Consider the following 19,125-nt stretch of genomic DNA (forward strand, 5'->3'; position numbering starts at 1 on the left):
TGTCTTCAAGACCCATGACTATCTTCAAGACCTCCGGTTGTCTTCAAGACAACCAGGGGTCTTCAAGACCCCTGGTTGTCTTCAAGAAGGCACTGGACAGGCACCTAAAGTCAGTACCTGACGAGCCGGGCTGTGGTTCATACGTTGGTTTGCGTGAAGCCAGCAGTAACATCCTGGTTGATCAGGCCCTGATCCACCATGAGGCCTGGTCATAGACCAGGCCATGGGGGCGTTGACCCCCAGAACTCTCTCCAGGTATACTGATCCAACCCCCTAGATCAAGAGCCCCTCACCAACATCAAGGAACTTCCCTCAAGGGGAGTCGTCCTCTTAATATGTTATTAATAATCACCTTCCTTTAAATGCAGCGTCTGCCAAAAGTCCTGTAAATTCAGTGTCGAGCGCCACGAAGGAAGACGACTTGACGTCGGAGAGAATTTCTGGAAGAATATTGTTGAAGTTGTTGGTCGTGATGTCCACCATTATGCACAACGTCACCTCAAAAAATGAAAATGAAAATGTTTATTGGCTTGTAAAGTTTACGATGTGTGGTTGACATATTACGTTATTATTATAATCATGGGGGAGCACTAAACCCGTAGGATTATACAGCACCTGTGGGGGGTGATATACAAGGTATTCAGGTTTAATTCAGGGAACTGGAGCACAGATCCAATTCCCTAGATCAAGAGCCTCTCACCATTTTTATTATTATCATGGGGAAGCACTAAACCCGTAGGATTATACAGCACTGTGGGGGGGGATGGAAGGTATTCAGGTTTAATTCAGGGAACTGGAACACAGATCCAATTCAAGATTCCCTCACCAGCATCAAGGGACCTACCTTGAGGGACCTAGATCAAGAGCCCCTCACCAGCATCAAGGAATCTACCTTGAGGGACCTAGATCAAGAACCTTCACCAGCATCAAGGAATCTACCTTGAGGGGCCTAGATCAAGAGCCCCTCACCAGCATCAAGGAACCTACCTTGAGAGACCTAGATCAAGAACCCTCACCAGCATCAAGGAACCTACCTTGAGGGACCTAGATCAAGACCCCCTCACCAGCATCAAGGAACCTATCTTGAGGAACCTAGATCAAGAGCCCCTCACCAGCATCAAGGAACCTACCCTGAGAACCCTAGATCAAGAGCCCACCAGCATCAAGGAACCTACCTTGAAGACCCTATATCAAGAGCCCCTCACCAGCATCAAGGAACCTACCTTGAGGGACCTAGATCAGGAGCTCCTCACCAGCATCAAGGAATCTACCTTAAGGGCCCTAGATCAAGAACCCTCAGCAGCATCAAGGAACCTACCTTGAGGGACCTAGATCAAGAACCCTCACCAGCATCAAGGAACCTACATTGAGGGACCTAGATCAAGAGCCTCTCACCAGCATCAAGAACCCTCACCAGCATCAGGGAACCTACCTTGAGGGACCTAGATCAAGACCCCCTCACCAGCATCAAGAAACCTATCTTGAGGAACCTAGATCAAGAGCCCCTCACCAGCATCAAGGAACCTACCCTGAGGACCCTAGATCAAGAGCCCCTCACCAGCATCAAGGAACCTACCTTGAGGACCCTAGATCAAGAGCCCCTCACCAGCATCAAGAAACCTACCTTGAGGGACCTAGATCAGGAGCCCCTCACCAGCATCAAGGAATCTACCTTGAGGGCCCTAGATCAAGAACCCTCAGCAGCATCAAGGAACCTACCTTGAGGGACCTAGATCAAGAGCCCCTCACCAGCATCAAGGAACCTACCTTGAGGGACCTAGATCAAGAGCCCCTCACCAGCATCAAGGAACCTACCTTGAGGAACCTAGATCAAGAGCCCCTCAAAAGCATCAAGGAACCTACCTTGAGAAACCTACATCAAGAGCCCCTCACCAGCATCAAGGAACCTACCTTGAGGAACCTACATCAAGAGCCCCTCACCAGCATCAAGGAACCTACATTGAGGAACCTACATCAAGAGCACCTCACCAGCATCAATGATCATACATCAAGAGCCCCTCACCAGCATCAAGGAACCTACCTTGAGGAACCTACATCAAGAGCCCCTCACCAGCATCAAGGATCATACATCAAGAGCCCCTCACCAGCATCACAAACCCACTAACATGCCCCGGTTATTTCGATCTTATTTAACCGTAAATAACACCAAAAGAAATGACTAACATGCAGTAAAAGACATGATCTTAAACATCAACATCATATCAACCCAGGAATAATAATTTATGATAATATTATTGTGTAATATACAGGAAATTTTTACCTCAAATAAAACCTGTGTTGGTGTTGTTGGGTTTATAAGGGCGGCTGACAGCAGCGCCGTATCGAGTCCGGCTTCACCATGTTCCAGGAAGATTTATTGCCCGAGGCTGGACGATGAGAGAAAAGGAGCAAAAGTTCCTTTGTAAATAGAGATAGAAACTTGAAGGTTCCAATTAGATCCGGTGGACGCCATTGCCAAGCTCCAGGAGAGAGGGACGCCATTACCAAGCTCCAGGAGAGAGGGACGCCATTGCCAAGCTCCAGGAGAGAGGGACGCCATTGCCAAGCCCCAGCAGAGAGGGACACCCTTTGCCAAGCTCCAGTAGAGAGGGGCGCCCTTGCCAAGCTCCAGCACAGAGGGACGCCATTGCCAAGCTCCAGAAGAGAGGGACGCCATTGCTAAGCTCCAGGAGAGACGGACGCCCTTGCCAAGCCCCAGCAGAGAGGGACACCCTTTGCCAAGCTCCAGTAGAGAGGGGCGCCCTTGCCAAGCTCCAGCACAGAGGGACGCCATTGCCAAGCTCCAGAAGAGAGGGACGCCATTGCTAAGCTCCAGGAGAGAGGGATGCCATTGCCAAGCCCCAGCAGAGAGGGACACCCTTGCCAAGCTCCAGCACAGCCATTGCCAAGCTCCAGAAGAGAGGGACGCCATTGCCAAGCTCAAGGAGAGAGGGACGCAATTGCCAAGCTCCATCAGAGAGGGACGCCCCTGCCAAGCCCCAGCAGAGAGGGACGCCCTTGCCAAGCCCCGGTAGAAACGGACGCCCACACCCCCTACCTGAGTACAGTAACCGGCTTCCCACCAAAAACCGTTAAAGAATTTTCAGCAGAGCGGAAAAAATGGAGCTGACTAAAGTAAGCCGATATACAGGTGCCCCTCCTGTAGAGTGCCAGGTGCCCCTCCTATATAGTGCCAGGTGCCCCTCCTGTAGAGTGCCAGGTGCCCCTCCTGTATAGTGCCAGGTGCCCCTCCTGTATAGTGCCAGGTGCCTCTCCTGTAGAGCGCCAGGTCCCCCTCCTGTATAGAGCCAGGTGCCCCTCCTGTAGAGTGTCAGGTGCCCCTCCTGTAGAGTGCCAGGTGCCTCTCCTGTATAGTGCCAGGTGCCTCTCCTGTAGAGTTCCAGGTGCCTCTCCTGTAGAGTGCCAGGTGCCTCTCCTGTAGAGTGCCAGGTGCCTCTCCTGTATAGTGCCAGGTGCCTCTCCTGTATAGTGCCAGGTGCCTCTCCTGTAGAGTGACAGGTGCCTCTCCTGTAGAGTGACAGGTGCCTCTCCTGTATAGTGCCAGGTGCCTCTCCTGTAGAGTGCCAGGTGCCTCTCCTGTAGAGTTCCAGGTGCCTCTCCTGTAGAGTGCCAGGTGCCTCTCCTGTAGAGTAGAGTGCCAGGTGCCTCTCCTGTATAGTGCCAGGTACCTCTCCTGTAGAGTGCCAGGTGCCTCTCCTGTAGAGTGTCAGGTGCCTCTCCTGTAGAGTGCCAGGTGCCTCTCCTGTAGAGTGCCAGATGTCTCTCCTGTAGAGTGCCAGGTGCCTCTCCTGTAGAGTGCCAGGTGCCTCTCCTGTAGAGTGACAGGTGCCTCTCCTGTAGAGTGACAGGTGCCTCTCCTGTAGAGTGACAGGTGCCTCTCCTGTAGAGTGCCAGGTGCCCCTCCTGTAGAGTGCCAGGTGCCTCTCATGTAGAGTGACAGGTGCCTCTTCTGTAGAGTGTCAGGTGCCTCTCCTGTAGAGTGTCAGGTGCCTCTCCTGTAGAGTGCCAGGTGCCTCTCCTGTAGAGTGCCAGATGTCTCTCCTGTAGAGTGCCAGGTGCCTCTCCTGTAGAGTGCCAGGTGCCTCTCCTGAAGAGTGACAGGTGCCTCTCCTGTAGAGTGACAGGTGCCTCTCCTGTAGAGTGACAGGTGCCTCTCCTGTAGAGTGCCAGGTGCCCCTCCTGTAGAGTGCCAGGTGCCTCTCATGTAGAGTGACAGGTGCCTCTTCTGTAGAGTGTCAGGTGCCTCTCCTGTAGAGTGCCAGGTGCCTCTCCTGTAGAGTGCCAGGTGCCTCTACTGTAGAATGCCAGGTGCCTCTCCTGTAGAGTGCCAGGTGCCTCTCCTGTAGAGTGCCAGGTGCCTCTCCTGTAGAGTGCCAGGTGCCTCTCCTGTAGAGTGCCAGGTGCCTCTACTGTAGAATGCCAGGTGCCTCTCCTGTAGAGTGCCAGGTGCCTCTCCTGTAGAGTGCCAGGTGCCTCTCCTGTAGAGTGCCAGGTGCCTCTCCTGTAGAGTGCCAGGTGCCTCTACTGTAGAATGCCAGGTGCCTCTCCTGTAGAGTGCCAGGTGCCTCTCCTGTAGAGTGCCAGGTGCCTCTACTGTAGAATGCCAGGTGCCTCTCCTGTAGAGTGCCAGGTGCCTCTCCTGTAGAGTGCCAGGTGCCTCTCCTGTAGAGTGCCAGGTGCCTCTCCTGTAGAGTGCCAGGTGCCTCTCCTGTAGAGTGCCAGGTGCCTCTCCTGTAGAGTGCCAGGTGCCTCTACTGTAGAATGCCAGGTGCCTCTCCTGTAGAGTGCCAGGTGCCTCTCCTGTAGAGTGCCAGGTGCCTCTCCTGTAGAGTGCCAGGTGCCTCTCCTGTAGAGTGCCAGGTGCCTCTCCTGTAGAGTGCCAGGTGCCCCTCCTGTAGAGTGCCAGGTGCCCCTCCTGTAGAGTGTCAGGTGCCCCTCCTGTAGAGTGCCAGGTGCCTCTCCTGTAGAGTGCCAGGTGCCTCTCCTGTAGAGTGCCAGGTGCCTCTCCTGTAGAGTGCTCGTCGGGCACAAAAGATGAGGACAAGCGTCCCAGAGAGAACGGTGGAAATTTGTCACTGATACTCAGGCGAGAGAGAGATGTCCACACCCGACGAAGAATGGCGCAGAAGTCCCCCAGTAAGTAGGTTGTTGTTGACTCACGAAATTGTAATACCACGATTGCAAACAAACCATACCACGGGTGGGGATAGAACCCGCGGTCAGAGAGTCTCAAAACACCAGACCGTCGTGTTAGCCACTGGACCAGCTTGCCACAATAAGATTCGCCCAACTAGAGTTCGTCAGGGCCACGCTAGCTGGAGATTCGTCTGTAAAAACTTGCATTTGTGGTCACAGTGGTGGCCTATGCTAACCTTCCTATGGTGTAGAAATATACCTAGTTGGACGAATCTTATTGTGCCTAGCTGGTCCAGTGGCTAACGCGACGGTCTGGAGTTTTGAGACTCTCTGATCGCGAGTTCTATCCCCACCCGTGGTATGGTTTGTTTGCAATCGTGTCTTTAACGGTCTTTGGTGGGAAGCCGGTTACTGTACTCAGGTAGGGGTGTGGGCGTCCGTTTCTGCTGGGGCTTGGCAAGGGCGTCCCTCTCTGATGGGGCTTGGCAAGGGCGTCCCTCTCTGCTGGAGCATGGCAAGGGCGTCCCTCTCTGCTGGGGCTTGGTAAAAGCGTCCCTCTCTGCTGGAGCTTGGCAAGGGTGTTCCTCTCTGCTGGAGCTTGGCAAGGGCGTCCCTCTCTCCCGGAGCTTGGCAAAAGCGCCCCTCTCTGCTGGGCCTTAGCAAAAGCGTCCCTCTCTGCTGGGGCTTGGCAAGGGCGTCCCTCTCTGCTGGAGCTTGGCAAGGGTGTCCCTCTCTGCTGGAGCTTGGCAAGGGCGCCCCTCTCTGCTGGGGCTTGGCAGAAGCGTCCCTCTCTGCTGGGGCTTGGCAAGGGCGTCCCTCTCTGCTGGGGCATGACAAGAGCGTCCCTCTCTGCTGGAGCTTGGCAAGGGTGTCCCTCTCTGCTGGAGCTTGGCAAGGGCGTCCCTCTCTGCTGGGACTTGGCAAGGGCGTCCCTCTCTGCTGGAGCTTGGCAAGGGTGTCCCTCTCTGCTGGAGCTTGGCAAGGGCGCCCCTCTCTACTGGGGCTTGGCAAAAGCGTCCCTCTCTGCTGGGGCTTGGCAAGGGTGTCCCTCTCTGCTGGAGCTTGGCAAGGGCGTCCCTCTCTGCTGGGGCTTGGCAAGGGCGCCCCTCTCTACTGGAGCTTGGCAAAGGCGTCCCTCTCTGCTGGGGTTTGGCAAGGGCGCCCCTCTCTACTGGAGCTTGGCAAAGGTGTCCCTCTCTGCTAGGGCTTGGCAAGGGCGTCCCTCTCTGCTGGGGCTTGGCAAGGGCGTCCCTCTCTCATGGAGCTTGGCAAGGGCGTCCCCCTCTCCTGGAGCTTGGCAATGGCGTCCACCGGATCTAATTGGAACCTTCAAGTTTCTATCTCTATTTACAAAGGAACTTTTGCTCCTTTTCTCTCATCGTCCAGCCTCGGGCAATAAATCTTCCTGGAACATGGTGAAGCCGGACTCTGTACTCCGGCTTATGCTGTCAGTGGCTTTGATAAACCCTACAAAGAAAGTGACAGCAGGTGTAAGGTGCGAGGGAAGCCGCTCGATCAGCCGCTTCATTGCCCCGGACGCCAACTTGGGCAGGTACCCACTGAAGGGAGACGCTCCAACCTGGGCTCCGCAAGAAACGCAGAAGAGATTGTGTCTGACGGATGAGGTTCCTGGACCAGTTATGTACCTCTGTAATCTTTTGACTACCGCCCGCAGGATGGGTATGGGGTGACTACCGCCCACAGAATGGGTATGGGGTGACTACCGCCCACAGGATGGGTATGGGAGAGATTAGCAAAGGCCGCAGATGTAGAAGTGGGGAGAGGAGAGGTCCGTGCTGAGCCGTCCGTGTAGAATGAGGAAATGGTATGGTGATACCGACAAGATGTGGAAAGACACGTACAGTTCAGGACATTTATTAAAGGAAACGTTTCGCCACGACTGGCTTCTTCAGTCCTAATACAGAGAAAACTAGTAAGACACATATGCAACAGTTAGGTATCTTTATTACGAAACGTTTCGCCTACACAGTAGCCTACTGTGTAGGCGAAACATTTCGTAATAAAGATACCTAACTGTTGCATATGTGTCTTACCTAACAACCTGTCGGTATTTTATACCATTTTAATGTTCAATCTGTCAGACACTGCAACACAAGGGTATCTTGGTACAGACCTACAATCAACTTCGACCACCTCCACTAGTGAGAACGGCTGGATTTGAGAGGGACCTGACCTCTCAACATCTGAGTTCTTACCTCTTCTAGTGACCTACGTCTCACCTCTTGGCGCTATATAGGCCCCATCCTGTCACTTCATCTCCATATTGTTTCATACTATGGAACAATGCTCTTCTCCAGACTGAGGGACTGACCACCTCAAAACTTTAAGGGTGATGGACTGATTACATCGTCTTCAAGTATCTTCTGCTTCTATCAACTTTTCTGTACTCGACTGAAGAAGCCTACTGTGTAGGCGAAACGTTTCGTAATAAAGATACCTAACTGTTGCATATGTGTCTTACCTAACAACCTGTCGGTATTTTATACCATTTTAATGTTCAGAGAAAACTAGGAAAACGCGTATATATAGTGGCAGGAGTCAGGTGAAGTGTCGCGTGGGTAGAGGTGGTATTGGTGGTAGTAGCAGTAGTAGTCGTGGAACTAAGGTGGTGGGACGGATGGCTACAGAGGGACCTGTTGACATCATGTTACAACAGTTTCCAGAATGGGTAATACCCTGTTGATTAGCAATTTTGAGATGCTGTAACTACCGGAATTTTGCTTTACTGACAGCAATTAGGGCAGCTTCTATGCATTTTCTTTGTCTTAAATCGTCTTCTTTAATCAGAGGGAGAATGAAGAACCATACGTGACAGAACGAAACTTCAAAGAGAAATGCAGCTAACTGAGGGGGTTCCCTGTTCCTGTACGGCCAATCCAGGTGGATGTACCGTGTCAGGTGGAGAGATGAGGGAATCGTCACAGGTGCAAGGAGTGTGAGGCAGGCCAGGGAACGCCGGGCCCTGGCCACAAAGAAATGCTGTCTCCCACATCCGTGGAGAGAGGCGGCAAGGGTGAGTACAAGGCAGAGATGCCATATGATGAGTCGTAAACTGTCCCTCGCCATTCTCACCTACGAGAGAGGGACTATCCCAGACTCTGCTTCCAAGGATGCAATGGGGGTGGAGGGGAACGCCCCCAGCATACTACGGATGGCCGAATTCTGGAGGATGTCTAGTCGGCGAAGAGAGGAAGAAGAGGCCGAGCCATACACCTCACTCGCTTAGGCGAGCTTACTGCGAGCCATAGCTGTATAAAATCTAAAGAAAAGGTCTCGATCCGCCCTCCACTTAGTGCCAGAGATCCGATGCATAAGTGCAGTGCAGCGTGCACATGAGAGGTGGAGGGCCGTTATGTGTTTCCTCCATGTCAGGAGTGGTGCATCCAAGGTGACACCAAACCATCGATGAGAGGAGACCAACGGGATTGGCGTCGTAGAGAGACGTCGTCTAGTAAAGCATAAGACCCTGGACTTCGTGACACTAACCTCCAAACCCCAGGCTGCAGTGATTTCACAAGGACTGTTTGGAGGGAAATCCGCCATTTGTGGCAGGAGGGCTTGGTACACTCCCTCTCTTCGGCATTGAGCTCTGACCGATCTTTCAATGGCTCCCACTCTTGGGCTCGCCATCCCAGTCGCTCAGTGGATATTGCACTGACTCGCCTCCGAGTCGGGCACTCACGACTGGCAGCTCATCTGCACCGTGGTGCCCCTCACAGTCTGAGACAATGGAACACTTCCTACTGTGGTGCCCCTCACAGCCTGAGACAATGGAACACTTCCTACAGTGATGCCCCTCACAGCCTGAGACAATGGAACACTTCCTACAGTGGTGCCCCTCACAGCCTGAGACAGTGGAACACTTCCTACAGTGGTGCCCCTCACAGCCTGAGACAGTGGAACAGTTCCTACAGTGGTGCCCCTCACAGCCTGAGACAGTGGAACACTTCCTACAGTGGTGCTCCTCACAGCCTGAGACAGTGGAACACTTCCTACAGTGGTGCCCACGTTACCACTGCATAGACTATTCTCCGTGCAGCCTCGCGCAAGTTTGCAGTGCAGTCTTTAACTCTACCTTTCCTTCTCAATGGGGTGGAGGTTGATCCTCCGGACCGTCAGGAGATCTTGGGCTGTACCTGCACATTCTTGCTGGCTTCAGGACGCATCAGGGGACATATAATACGCAGTTATTAGTCACACATCCTTCCACTTCGGTCGAGGTTCCTTTTCCGAGCACTGGAAGACCGGAGTCGATACGGCTTATGTTGTCAGTGGCCCTATAAACCCACAACAACAACAGCAGGTGTAAGGTGACTAACACTCAGCTACCTACTTACTGCTAGGTGAACACTGACAGCAGGTGTAAGGTAACTAACACCCAGGTACCTACTTACTGCTAGGTGCCCACTGACAGCAGGTGTGTTAAGTTAAGACGCCCAAATGTTTCCAGTTGTACCGGGGATGTAACGTGGTTCGATCCCCGGTACAGGATCACACAAAGTGTGACACGGAAGTGTGTTACTTTGTGCGACTTTTTTTGGTTATCTTGGTGGGTAATTTACACTATGTGTGATAATTGTACTTATGTGTACCTGTGCCTAAATAAACTTGCTTGCACTCCTCCCAGAGAAGACGCCCCTACCCCAGGCCACACTTCTTGGGTCACGGTGACTCAGCTTCGGGTGGGATGGGGGTGTCATATTAGAGGGAAATTGTGTGGAAGAAGTGAAGATAAGATTGAGTTCGGATTTTTAACCTGGAGGGTTAGCCACCCAGGATAACCCAAGAAAGTCAGTGCGTCATCTGTCTCATTGGGGTCTTTTAATCTTGTCCCTCAGGATGAGACGCACACCGTCGACTAACACCCGGGGACCTACTGCCTAAATGAATGGGGACAGCCCAGTGTTTCCACTTGGTCAGGGACCGAACTAAGGACACTCAGTTTGTGAGGCGAGAACATTGCCTACTTAAGAATGGATGTGTCAGAAGAAAAGTTTTTAAAAAATGATGTCAATCACAGAATAGAAGGATCATGTAGCGCTGCGGTGCAGAAAATAGAGCCGGGGCTGTAAACAGCCATGTGGAGAGGGGGGATCAGAGGGGAGGGGAGAAAAGAGCTGGAAGATATGCTAAGGGCTATGTGTCAAAGTTCGTACGGTAAAGCAGTTGCTGACAAAAAGTCAAAAAGTGATTGTAAGTCAATGGTAGGGTCGTCTGCAAGGAGGGAAGATAAGGTAAGAGCAGTAGGGCGGCAGCATCGTTGGAGGTAAATCCTGCGAGCTCGCTGGTAAACCGGGCAAGCCACAAGAAGTTGAAGAACCAAAATAGGGACCCAACAAACCTCACAGAGAGGAATAAGGTGTCGTTCCATGAGATACCCATGGGTAAGGCAGGTATGGCCAATGTGGAGATAGAGAGTACAGTCTCCCGAGTACGGCAACGGTGGTAAGGAGATGGCCACAAACGTAAAAGCAGTTTGTTATGGTGCGTGTCTGACCACCGTTGTTGCCAACAGCCACGAACACAGGCAGAGATAACTGTAAATAATTCCTGAATGGAATATGTACCTCTATAGGAAACCGGAAGATCATGTACTGCTGACCGTGCAGCAGCATCCGCCTGTTCATTGCCAGGCACATCAACGTGTCTAGGGACCCAACCGAAAACGATGTCTTTGTTTTTGCTAGCTGCATGGCGCAACCATAGTTGAATATGAAGGACCAACGAATGAGGTGAATCAAATTGTTTAATGGCTTGTAAAGCACTGAGGGAATCTGAAATTATCACAAACATCGGAGACATATATGTAATATGGAGAAGCACATGAAGATGGCATACAACTTGGCGATAAAAATACTAGCAGAGTCTAACAAATGACCTCGGACAACATTGTCAGGGAACACCGCCGCAAACCCAACACCGTCAGAAGATTTAGAACCATCTGTATAAACAGTGATGGCATGAGCATGTGACTGTAAGTGATTGAGAAAAAAAGAGCGAGAAGCAGTCGTAGGCAGGAGAGCTTTGGCGCACGGCAGTAGGGAAGAACAGATACGAACCATCAGAACCTCGCAAGGGGGAAGGGAAAAGGCAGACGCTAAATGAACATACAAGGGAGGCAACTGGGGAGAAGACTGGAGCGAGTGAAGACGAAGAGAAAACGGTTGGAGTAAGCAGGAGCGTCGAACAAATAATGGTCTTCTACTAATGTCTGAGACCAACCTTTGTGTAGAAGGAACACGAAGGTCATGAGAGCGGACAAAGTAATGAAGGCATTGAGCATGACGATGACCAGCTAAGGAAGGAACATTCACTTCAGCAAAGAGGCTTTCAACAGGGGATGAACGAAAGGCACTAAGGCATAAACGTAGACCGTGATGATGAAGGGGATCTATCTTTGAAAGAGTTGTAGGGAAAGCTGCAGAACAGATTTGGTTGCCATAATCCAGCTTGGACAAGACTAGGGTGGAATGCAAACAGAGGAGAGTCCGGCAATTTACTCCCCATGAACGATGCACAAGAATTTTAAGGAGATTCAGCTGACCATGGCAAGCTGCCTTCGAAGAGAGTCTGTGGAATGAAATTAGTTTGTCAGTGAGCGAAAAAGAAGAAATATGAGGACAGTATAGTGGTACCAGCATTTTTTTTTTTAAGTGTGAGACATGTTCTTTGAATGCTACATTGAGGAGGTTAACAGTGGATTATTGTGTCTGAGATCATGTGTGGTGTGCTCAACTAGTTTGCAGGGTCAGTCATAGCTCCTGGTCCCTTGGGGAAGGTTCTTGACACCAGTGAGGGGCTCTTGAGTCAAACCTGAATCCTTCCAATTCCCCCAGATGCTGTATGACCCTTGTGTGTTTAGTGTTCCCTTCATGAATATAATAATAATGCTTTAATTATACCTATACAGTGGACCCCCGCTTAACGATCACCTCCAAATGCGACCAATTATGTAAGTGTATTTATGTAAGTGCGTTTGTACGTGTATGTTTGGGGGTCTGAAATGGACTAATCTACTTCACAATATTCCTTATGGGAACAAATTCGGTCAGTACTGGCACCTGAACATACTTCTGGAATGAAAAAATATCGTTAACCGGGGGTCCACTGTATATTTTTACTCTTATCATTGGGCAAAAACCAATGTCAGTCCTCCAAGCCCTGACCATATCTTTCTTGAAGTTGTAGCAATTTTAGCTGCTGTCTATGTGCCCTGGTTTACTACTACAACATCCTGCCCCAAGCCCCTCCATCTGTTTCCCTGAGTATTGTAGAGATGATAGCATAGTATAAGTGGTATAAAAGGTGTATATAATTCAGAGAGTGGAGGATGGGTTGTTAAGCTGAGCTTACAACCCATCCTGGTCATGTAGAAAAGTTGGAGCAACATCACTTGATCAAGGTGTAGAAACCTGGAGTGGAAGTTTAGGGAAAGTTTGGAAGGGATGTTTAAAAGTACAGGTATTGACTATTTTTATTCTAATCAGGGAAAGTCATAACCCCATAGGGCTCATATAGTGCCTGGGTAATTGAAGGCATTCATGTTCTATACCAAGAAGGAGAGGATAAGTCCAGTTCTTTGGATTAAGATTCTCACTATTATCAATACACTGTTAACCCTTTCAGGGTCCGTGCCGTAGATCTACGGCTTTACGTTCAGGGTCCAAACCGTAGATCTACGCCATGAGCTCAGCTCACTCTGATAAGCTGTGAGTGGTAAATTTGGGCCTAGATATGAGAGAATACATCTATGTGGTATGTGTGCACCATATAAAACAAATCCTGCAGCACACTGTGTATAATTTGAGAAAAAAAAACTGAGACCATGATTTTCGATTAAAACAGCGACTTTGCAGTGTTTTTTCACATGTATTTTATAAAACAGGAACGTACACCGGTAAGCTGTCCTAATATACAAGTACAGTTAGAAATAGAAATACAAATAGCTAGAGCTTCACTTTAAGGAGGTTATTAGTAGAATATTCAAGAGGTTACTAGTAGAATTACAGTAAATCAACAATTCAAATCATTATGAAGCTCTGTGTAGTCTGCAGGACATCAAACAAACGGGCTTCCACATGGATAAATTGCCATTTTTGTGAAAACTGGTGTCACGCCTCTTGTGCAGATATCCAAGAACTAGCTACAAGCAGTATTAAATCAGGGAAGTGTTTTTGGGTATGCCCAAATGAGAAATCTGTGGACTAAAATCACATTGGTATTAAAAGAGGATAACATCAAAGCAGCCTTCATAGAAAACCTGGAAGCATTCTATAACAGATGGGAGAATAAAAAGTCTGGGCTGGATGGTATTGCCCTTGGTGCTGGCCATGTAGTCAGAAACTGTAAGGCTGGAGGTGCTGCCCTGGTAGTCAGTAAATGTGGGGCTGATAGTGCTGTCCTGGTAGACAGTAATGGTGAAGCTGGAGGTGCTGTCCTGGGAGACAGTAATGGTGAAGCTGGAGGTGCTGTCCTGGGAAACAGTAATGGTGAGGGTGGAGATGCTGTCCTGGGAGACAGAAATGGTGAAGCTGGAGGTGCTGTCCTGGGAGACAGTAATGGTGAAGCTGGAGGTGCTGTCCTGGGAAACAGTAATGGTGAGGGTGGAGATGCTGTCCAGGTAGTCAGTAAATGTACGCAGGAGGGGATGCATATAAATGACCTTGAGGGAGACAGAAGCTGTAGTGAGGAAACAAGTGTAGTCAAAGACAAGATAAAACCAATATTACAAACTAGTAATACTACAGGAGATAGCAAACAAGGGGACTCCACTAGCATTAGTGAGGATACATTACCAAAAACAACTGGTGAGAGCCCCATTGTTAGTGCTAGCGAGGATAGGAAAGACACAGGTAAACATGCACCAACAGGGAATACAGTCACAGAAACCCAAGGCAAATGGAAACCAAGCCTGTGCACATACTATGCACTTGGTATCTGCAGGCATGGGAAATCTGGAAAAACAGATGGGACGTGCAACTTGACCACCCTAGAAAATGCCGTGCCCATATGACAACAGGAAAATGCAAACTCCCTTCCTGTAAGCTTTTTTCACCCTGAAATATGTCCCTCTTCAGTACAGGAAAGACTGTGCTATAACTTAAATTGCCAGGCACACCATCTAAAGGGGACAAAAAGATACAAAACATCCAGGCCATGGGAAAACCTGGGTAGCCACAGCCACTCAAGAGGGAGAGGTTTTTTAGTGCCAGGAAGGAAAAAAAACTGGCAGGAAATGGCAGAAATCGTACACCAAATTCAGTCATTCCTGGAGTGGAACCACAGTCGATGGCCTCCACTCCAAACCAACAGATACAGATACTAATGCCAGAAAAAAAGGTCCCCCCCAGTACCACCAATACCACCAGTCCGATGACATTCTTTTTTGCAAATATACAGGGTCTAAAACCACCAACGAACAACAAAATACCTTTCATCCGTGGGCTGCTTACAGAGGCAAATGAAATATTCGCGGCTTTCACAGAGACCCATATGAAGGATCACTTGGACAACGAAATATGGATCCCAGGTTACAACCTATACAGATGCGACAGAGTGAACAGGTAAAAGGGGGGGTTAGCCTGCATATTGCAGAGTCACTTGTTTGCACAGAACTGCTTAATGCCTCAAATGATGTAGTGGAAGTTTTAGCAGTAAAGATCGAGAACCAAAACCTAGTCATTGTGGTAGTCTACAAGCCTCCGGACGCAACGTCCCAGAATTCCAGGAACAGCTGTTAAAAATTAACCACTGTCTGGAAAATCTGCCAGCTCCTGCACCCAACATCTTGCTCCTGGGGGATTTCAACTTAAGGCACCTAAAATGGAGGAATATAGCAAATAATGTTGTTGCAGTGATAACTCCAGGAGGCAGCTCTTACGAGAATTCACACACACACGAGCTTTTAAATCTCTGCACAAAATTCAACTTAAACTAGCAAATAATAGAGCCTACTAGACTGGAGAATACACTGGACCTCATTTTCACTAACAATGATGATCTGATAAGAAATGTCACCATATCAAAAACAATATACTCAGATCACAACATAATCGAGGTTCAGACATGTATGCGCGGAGCTCCAGACCGACATAATGAGATTAGTCATGAGGGAGCCTTCACCAAATTCAACTTCAATAATAAGAACATAAAGTGGGACCAAGTAAACCAAGTCCTAACCGATATAAGCTGGGAAGATAGGCTAAGCAACACAGACCCCAACATATGCCTAGAGCAGATTAACTCGGTGGCACTCGATGTATGCTCAAGGCTTATTCCTTTAAAAAAAAGGAGGAGTAGATGTAAAATAGAAAGAGACAGGCGCTCCCTTTACAGGCGATGAAAAATAATAACAGAGCGGCTAAAAGAGGCCAATATATCTGAAATGCGTAGGGAGTCACTGGTCAGAGAAATAGCAAACATCGAACTTAAGCTAAAGGAATCTTATAGGAGTCAGGAATCGTGGAAAGAACTAAAAGCCATAAATGAAATCGAAAGAAACCCAAAGCATTTCTTTTCCTATGCCAAATCAAAGTTGAGAACAACGTCCAGTATTGGGCCCCTACTTAAACAAGATGGGTCCTACACAGATGACAGCAAGGAAATGAGTGAGCTACTCAAGTCCCAATATGACTCAGTTTTTAGCGAGCCGCTAACCAGACTGAGAGTCGAAGATCAAAATGAATTTTTTATGAGAGAGCCACAGAATTTGGTTAACACAAGCCTATCCGATGTTATCCTGACTCCAAATGACTTCGAACAGGCGATATATGACATGCCCATGCACTCTGTCCCAGGGCCAGACTCATGGAACTCCGTGTTCATCAAGAACTGCAAGAAGCCCCTATCACGAGCTTTTACCATCCTATGGAGAGGGAGCATGGACACGGGGGTCGTCCCAAAGTTACTAAAAACAACAGACATAGCCCCACTCCACAAAGGGGGCAGTAAAGCAGTAGCAAAGAACTACAGACCGATAGCACTAACATCCCATATCATAAAAATCTTTGAAAGGGTCCTAAGAAGCAAGATCGCCACCCATCTAGAAACCCATCAGTTACACAACCCAGGGCAACATGGGTTTAGAACAGGTCGCTCCTGTCTGTCTCAACTATTGGATCACTACGACAAGGTCCTAGATGCACTAGAAGACAAAAAGAATGCAGATGTAATATATATAGACTTTGCAAAAGCCTTCGACAATGTGACCATGGCGTAATAGCGCACAAAATGCGTGCTAAAGGAATAATAGGAAAAGTTGGTAGATGGATCTATAATTTCCTCACAAACAGAACACAAAGAGTAGTAGTCAACAGAGTAAAGTCCGAGGCAGCTACGGTGAAAAGCTCTGTTCCACAAGGCACAGTACTCGCTCCTGTCATGTTTCTCGTCCTCATATCTGACATAGACAAGGATGTCAGCCACAGCACCGTGTCTTCCTTTGCAGATGACACCTGAATCTGCATGACAGTGTCCTCCATTGCAGACATTGCAAGGCTCCAGGCAGACATCAACCAAATCTTTCAATGGGCTGCAGAAAACAATATGAAGTTCTATGATGAGAAATTTCAATTACTCCGACATGGTAGACACGAGGAAATCAAAACTTCATCAGAGTACAAAACAAATTCCGGCCACAAAATAGAGCGAAAAACAAACGTCAAAGACCTGGGAGTGATCATGTCGGAGGATCTCACCTTCAAGGACCATAACATTGTATCAATCGCATCTGCTAGAAAAATGACAGGATGGATAATGAGAACCTTCAAAACTAGGGATGCCAAGCCCATGATGACACTCTTCAGGTCACTTGTTCTATCTAGGCTGGAATATTGCTGCACACTAACAGCACCTTTCAAGACAGGTAAAATTGCTGACCTAGAAAATGTACAGAGAACCTTCACAGTGCGCATAACGGAGATAAAACACCTCAATTACTGGGAGCGCTTAAAGTTCCTGAACCTGTATTCCCTGGAACGGAACGCAGGTGGGAGAGATACATGATTATATACACCTGGAAAATCCTAGAGGGACTAGCACCGAACTTGCACACGAAAATCACTCACAACGAAAGCAAAAGACTTGGCAGATGATGCAACATCCCCCTAATGAAAAGCAGGGGTGTCACTAGCACGTTAAGAGACAATACAATAAGTGTCAGGGGCCCAAGACTGTTCAACTGCCTCCCAGCATACATAAGGGGGATTACCAATAGACCCCTGGCAGTCTTCAAGCTGGCACTGGACAAGCACCTAAAGTCAGTACCTGACCAGCCGAGCTGTGGCTCGTGCGTTGGATTGCGTCCAGCCAGCAGTAACAGCCTGGTTGATCAGGCTCTGATCCACCAGGAGGCCTGGTCACAAACCGGGCCGCAGGGGCGTTGACCCCCGAAACTCTCTCCAGGTAAACTCCAGGTAAATAGGTGTATTTGTGAGTTCTTGGTCTCATTTGATAGAATGGAAGACATATTACAGAAATAGAGATGATTTTGATTGGTTTTAGTACTGGAATTGGCTTGAAACTGAGTTCAAATTAGCGGAAATGTTAAATTTTTGCCGATGTTCAAGAGTAAACAAATGACCTCACACGTCTAATACACACCAGCTGGTCGGTCTAATATACATTCACAAATGTGGTTAAATTCATTAGTAAAGCCTCAAAACGTAACTAATGAACAGAGGAAATGTTAGTTTAGTGCCAGGAATACCACATTGTTTATTCTGGACCCTATTTTGAACTTTGTGTTAAATTGGCCAAATTACCAATTTCCAATCACTTTATTTTGTAGTTGAAACAGTTGACTTGGCGATTTCTTGTGCTCACTCGATAGAATAGAAGTAATACTAGTGAAATAGCTAAGAATTTGGCCGACTGGAATAATGTAATTGGCCTAAAATGGGAGTCAAAGTCGGCAAAATCACTGATTTGTAAATATCGCTGACACATCAAAATTCGCGAGAACATAATTTCGTCAATTTTCCATCAAATTTCGTACTTTTTGTTTTATTACCTTCAGAAAAAGATTCTCTACCATTTCATAAGAAAAAATAACAAATTTTTTTTTTTTAAATTCTTGGACCCTGGTGCACACTTTGAAATTTGGCCTCTGGACCCTGAAAGGGTTAAAGGTATTGGGAGATTACCTCAAGTATCCAGTAGAAGTTCAAGTATGATAGAGTGTAGGCAAGTGGTATAACACACATGATATGCAGCAGTGTGAGCATACTAATATCCAAAGGGATATACAGAAACCTGTTGGCTAGACTTGAGTTCTGGAAACGGAGGTAAGATGCTTGCACTCAGAAAGATAGATGGGAATGTTGGGGTTTGCTGGGTCATTTGATTGCTATGCAATTGCATTCTGCCTGAAATATACAGCATGCTAATGGTTTTCTTTTGTGCTTAACAATACAGTGGATCCCTGACTTACGAACAGCTCCCAACTCGAACAATTATGTAAGTGTATTTTTGTAAGTGCTTCTGTAAGTGTAGTTTTGGGGGTCTGAAATGGACTAATCTAATTTACAATATTCCTTATGGGAGTAAATTCGTTCAGTAACGAATTAATATCGTAAGTCGAGGGTCCACTGTATTTTTTTACACGTAAACTACATTTTGTAAACTGCACAAAGAGATAAAGTTTGTATTTGCACTGAAAACATTGGAGTGAGTGATAGTAATTATTATTATAATCAAAAGGAAGCGCTAAACCTACCAGGGTCATACATCGCTGCAGGATAGGAATTGATGGAGGATCAAAGGATAAATAAGGGTGGAGATGACAAGAAGTGATGTTAAATGTTTTCTTCTTTGAGTCACCTCATTTTAGTGAGACAGAAACAATTTGCTGTGGGAGGATTATATTTTTAATACATATACACCCTGCCTCGGTGGGAGACGGCCGACTTGTTGAAAAAAAAAAAAAAACATTCTGTTGGCTAAAGAAAC

General features: G+C 48.2%; 1 protein-coding gene across 2 annotated transcripts in view; it reads right to left on the bottom strand.

The window, feature by feature from the left end:
* The window catches only part of LOC128697221 (pre-piRNA 3'-exonuclease trimmer), a 62,330-nt gene extending 59,944 nt beyond the window's left edge, over nt 1-2,386 (bottom strand). For both annotated transcript variants that reach the window (XM_070104145.1, XM_053788784.1), the window contains exons 1-2: nt 2,282-2,386; nt 353-498 (exon numbers count right to left, since the gene is read on the bottom strand). In XM_070104145.1, coding sequence (XP_069960246.1) covers nt 353-483 — 131 coding nt within the window. In that variant the 5' untranslated portion in view covers nt 484-498; nt 2,282-2,386. The remainder of the gene's footprint in view (nt 1-352; nt 499-2,281) is intronic.
* Nucleotides 2,387-19,125: the final 16,739 nt, after the last annotated feature.

Source organism: Cherax quadricarinatus, chromosome 89 (assembly GCF_038502225.1).
Source record: "Cherax quadricarinatus isolate ZL_2023a chromosome 89, ASM3850222v1, whole genome shotgun sequence".
Taxonomy (NCBI): Eukaryota; Metazoa; Arthropoda; class Malacostraca; order Decapoda; family Parastacidae; genus Cherax; species Cherax quadricarinatus.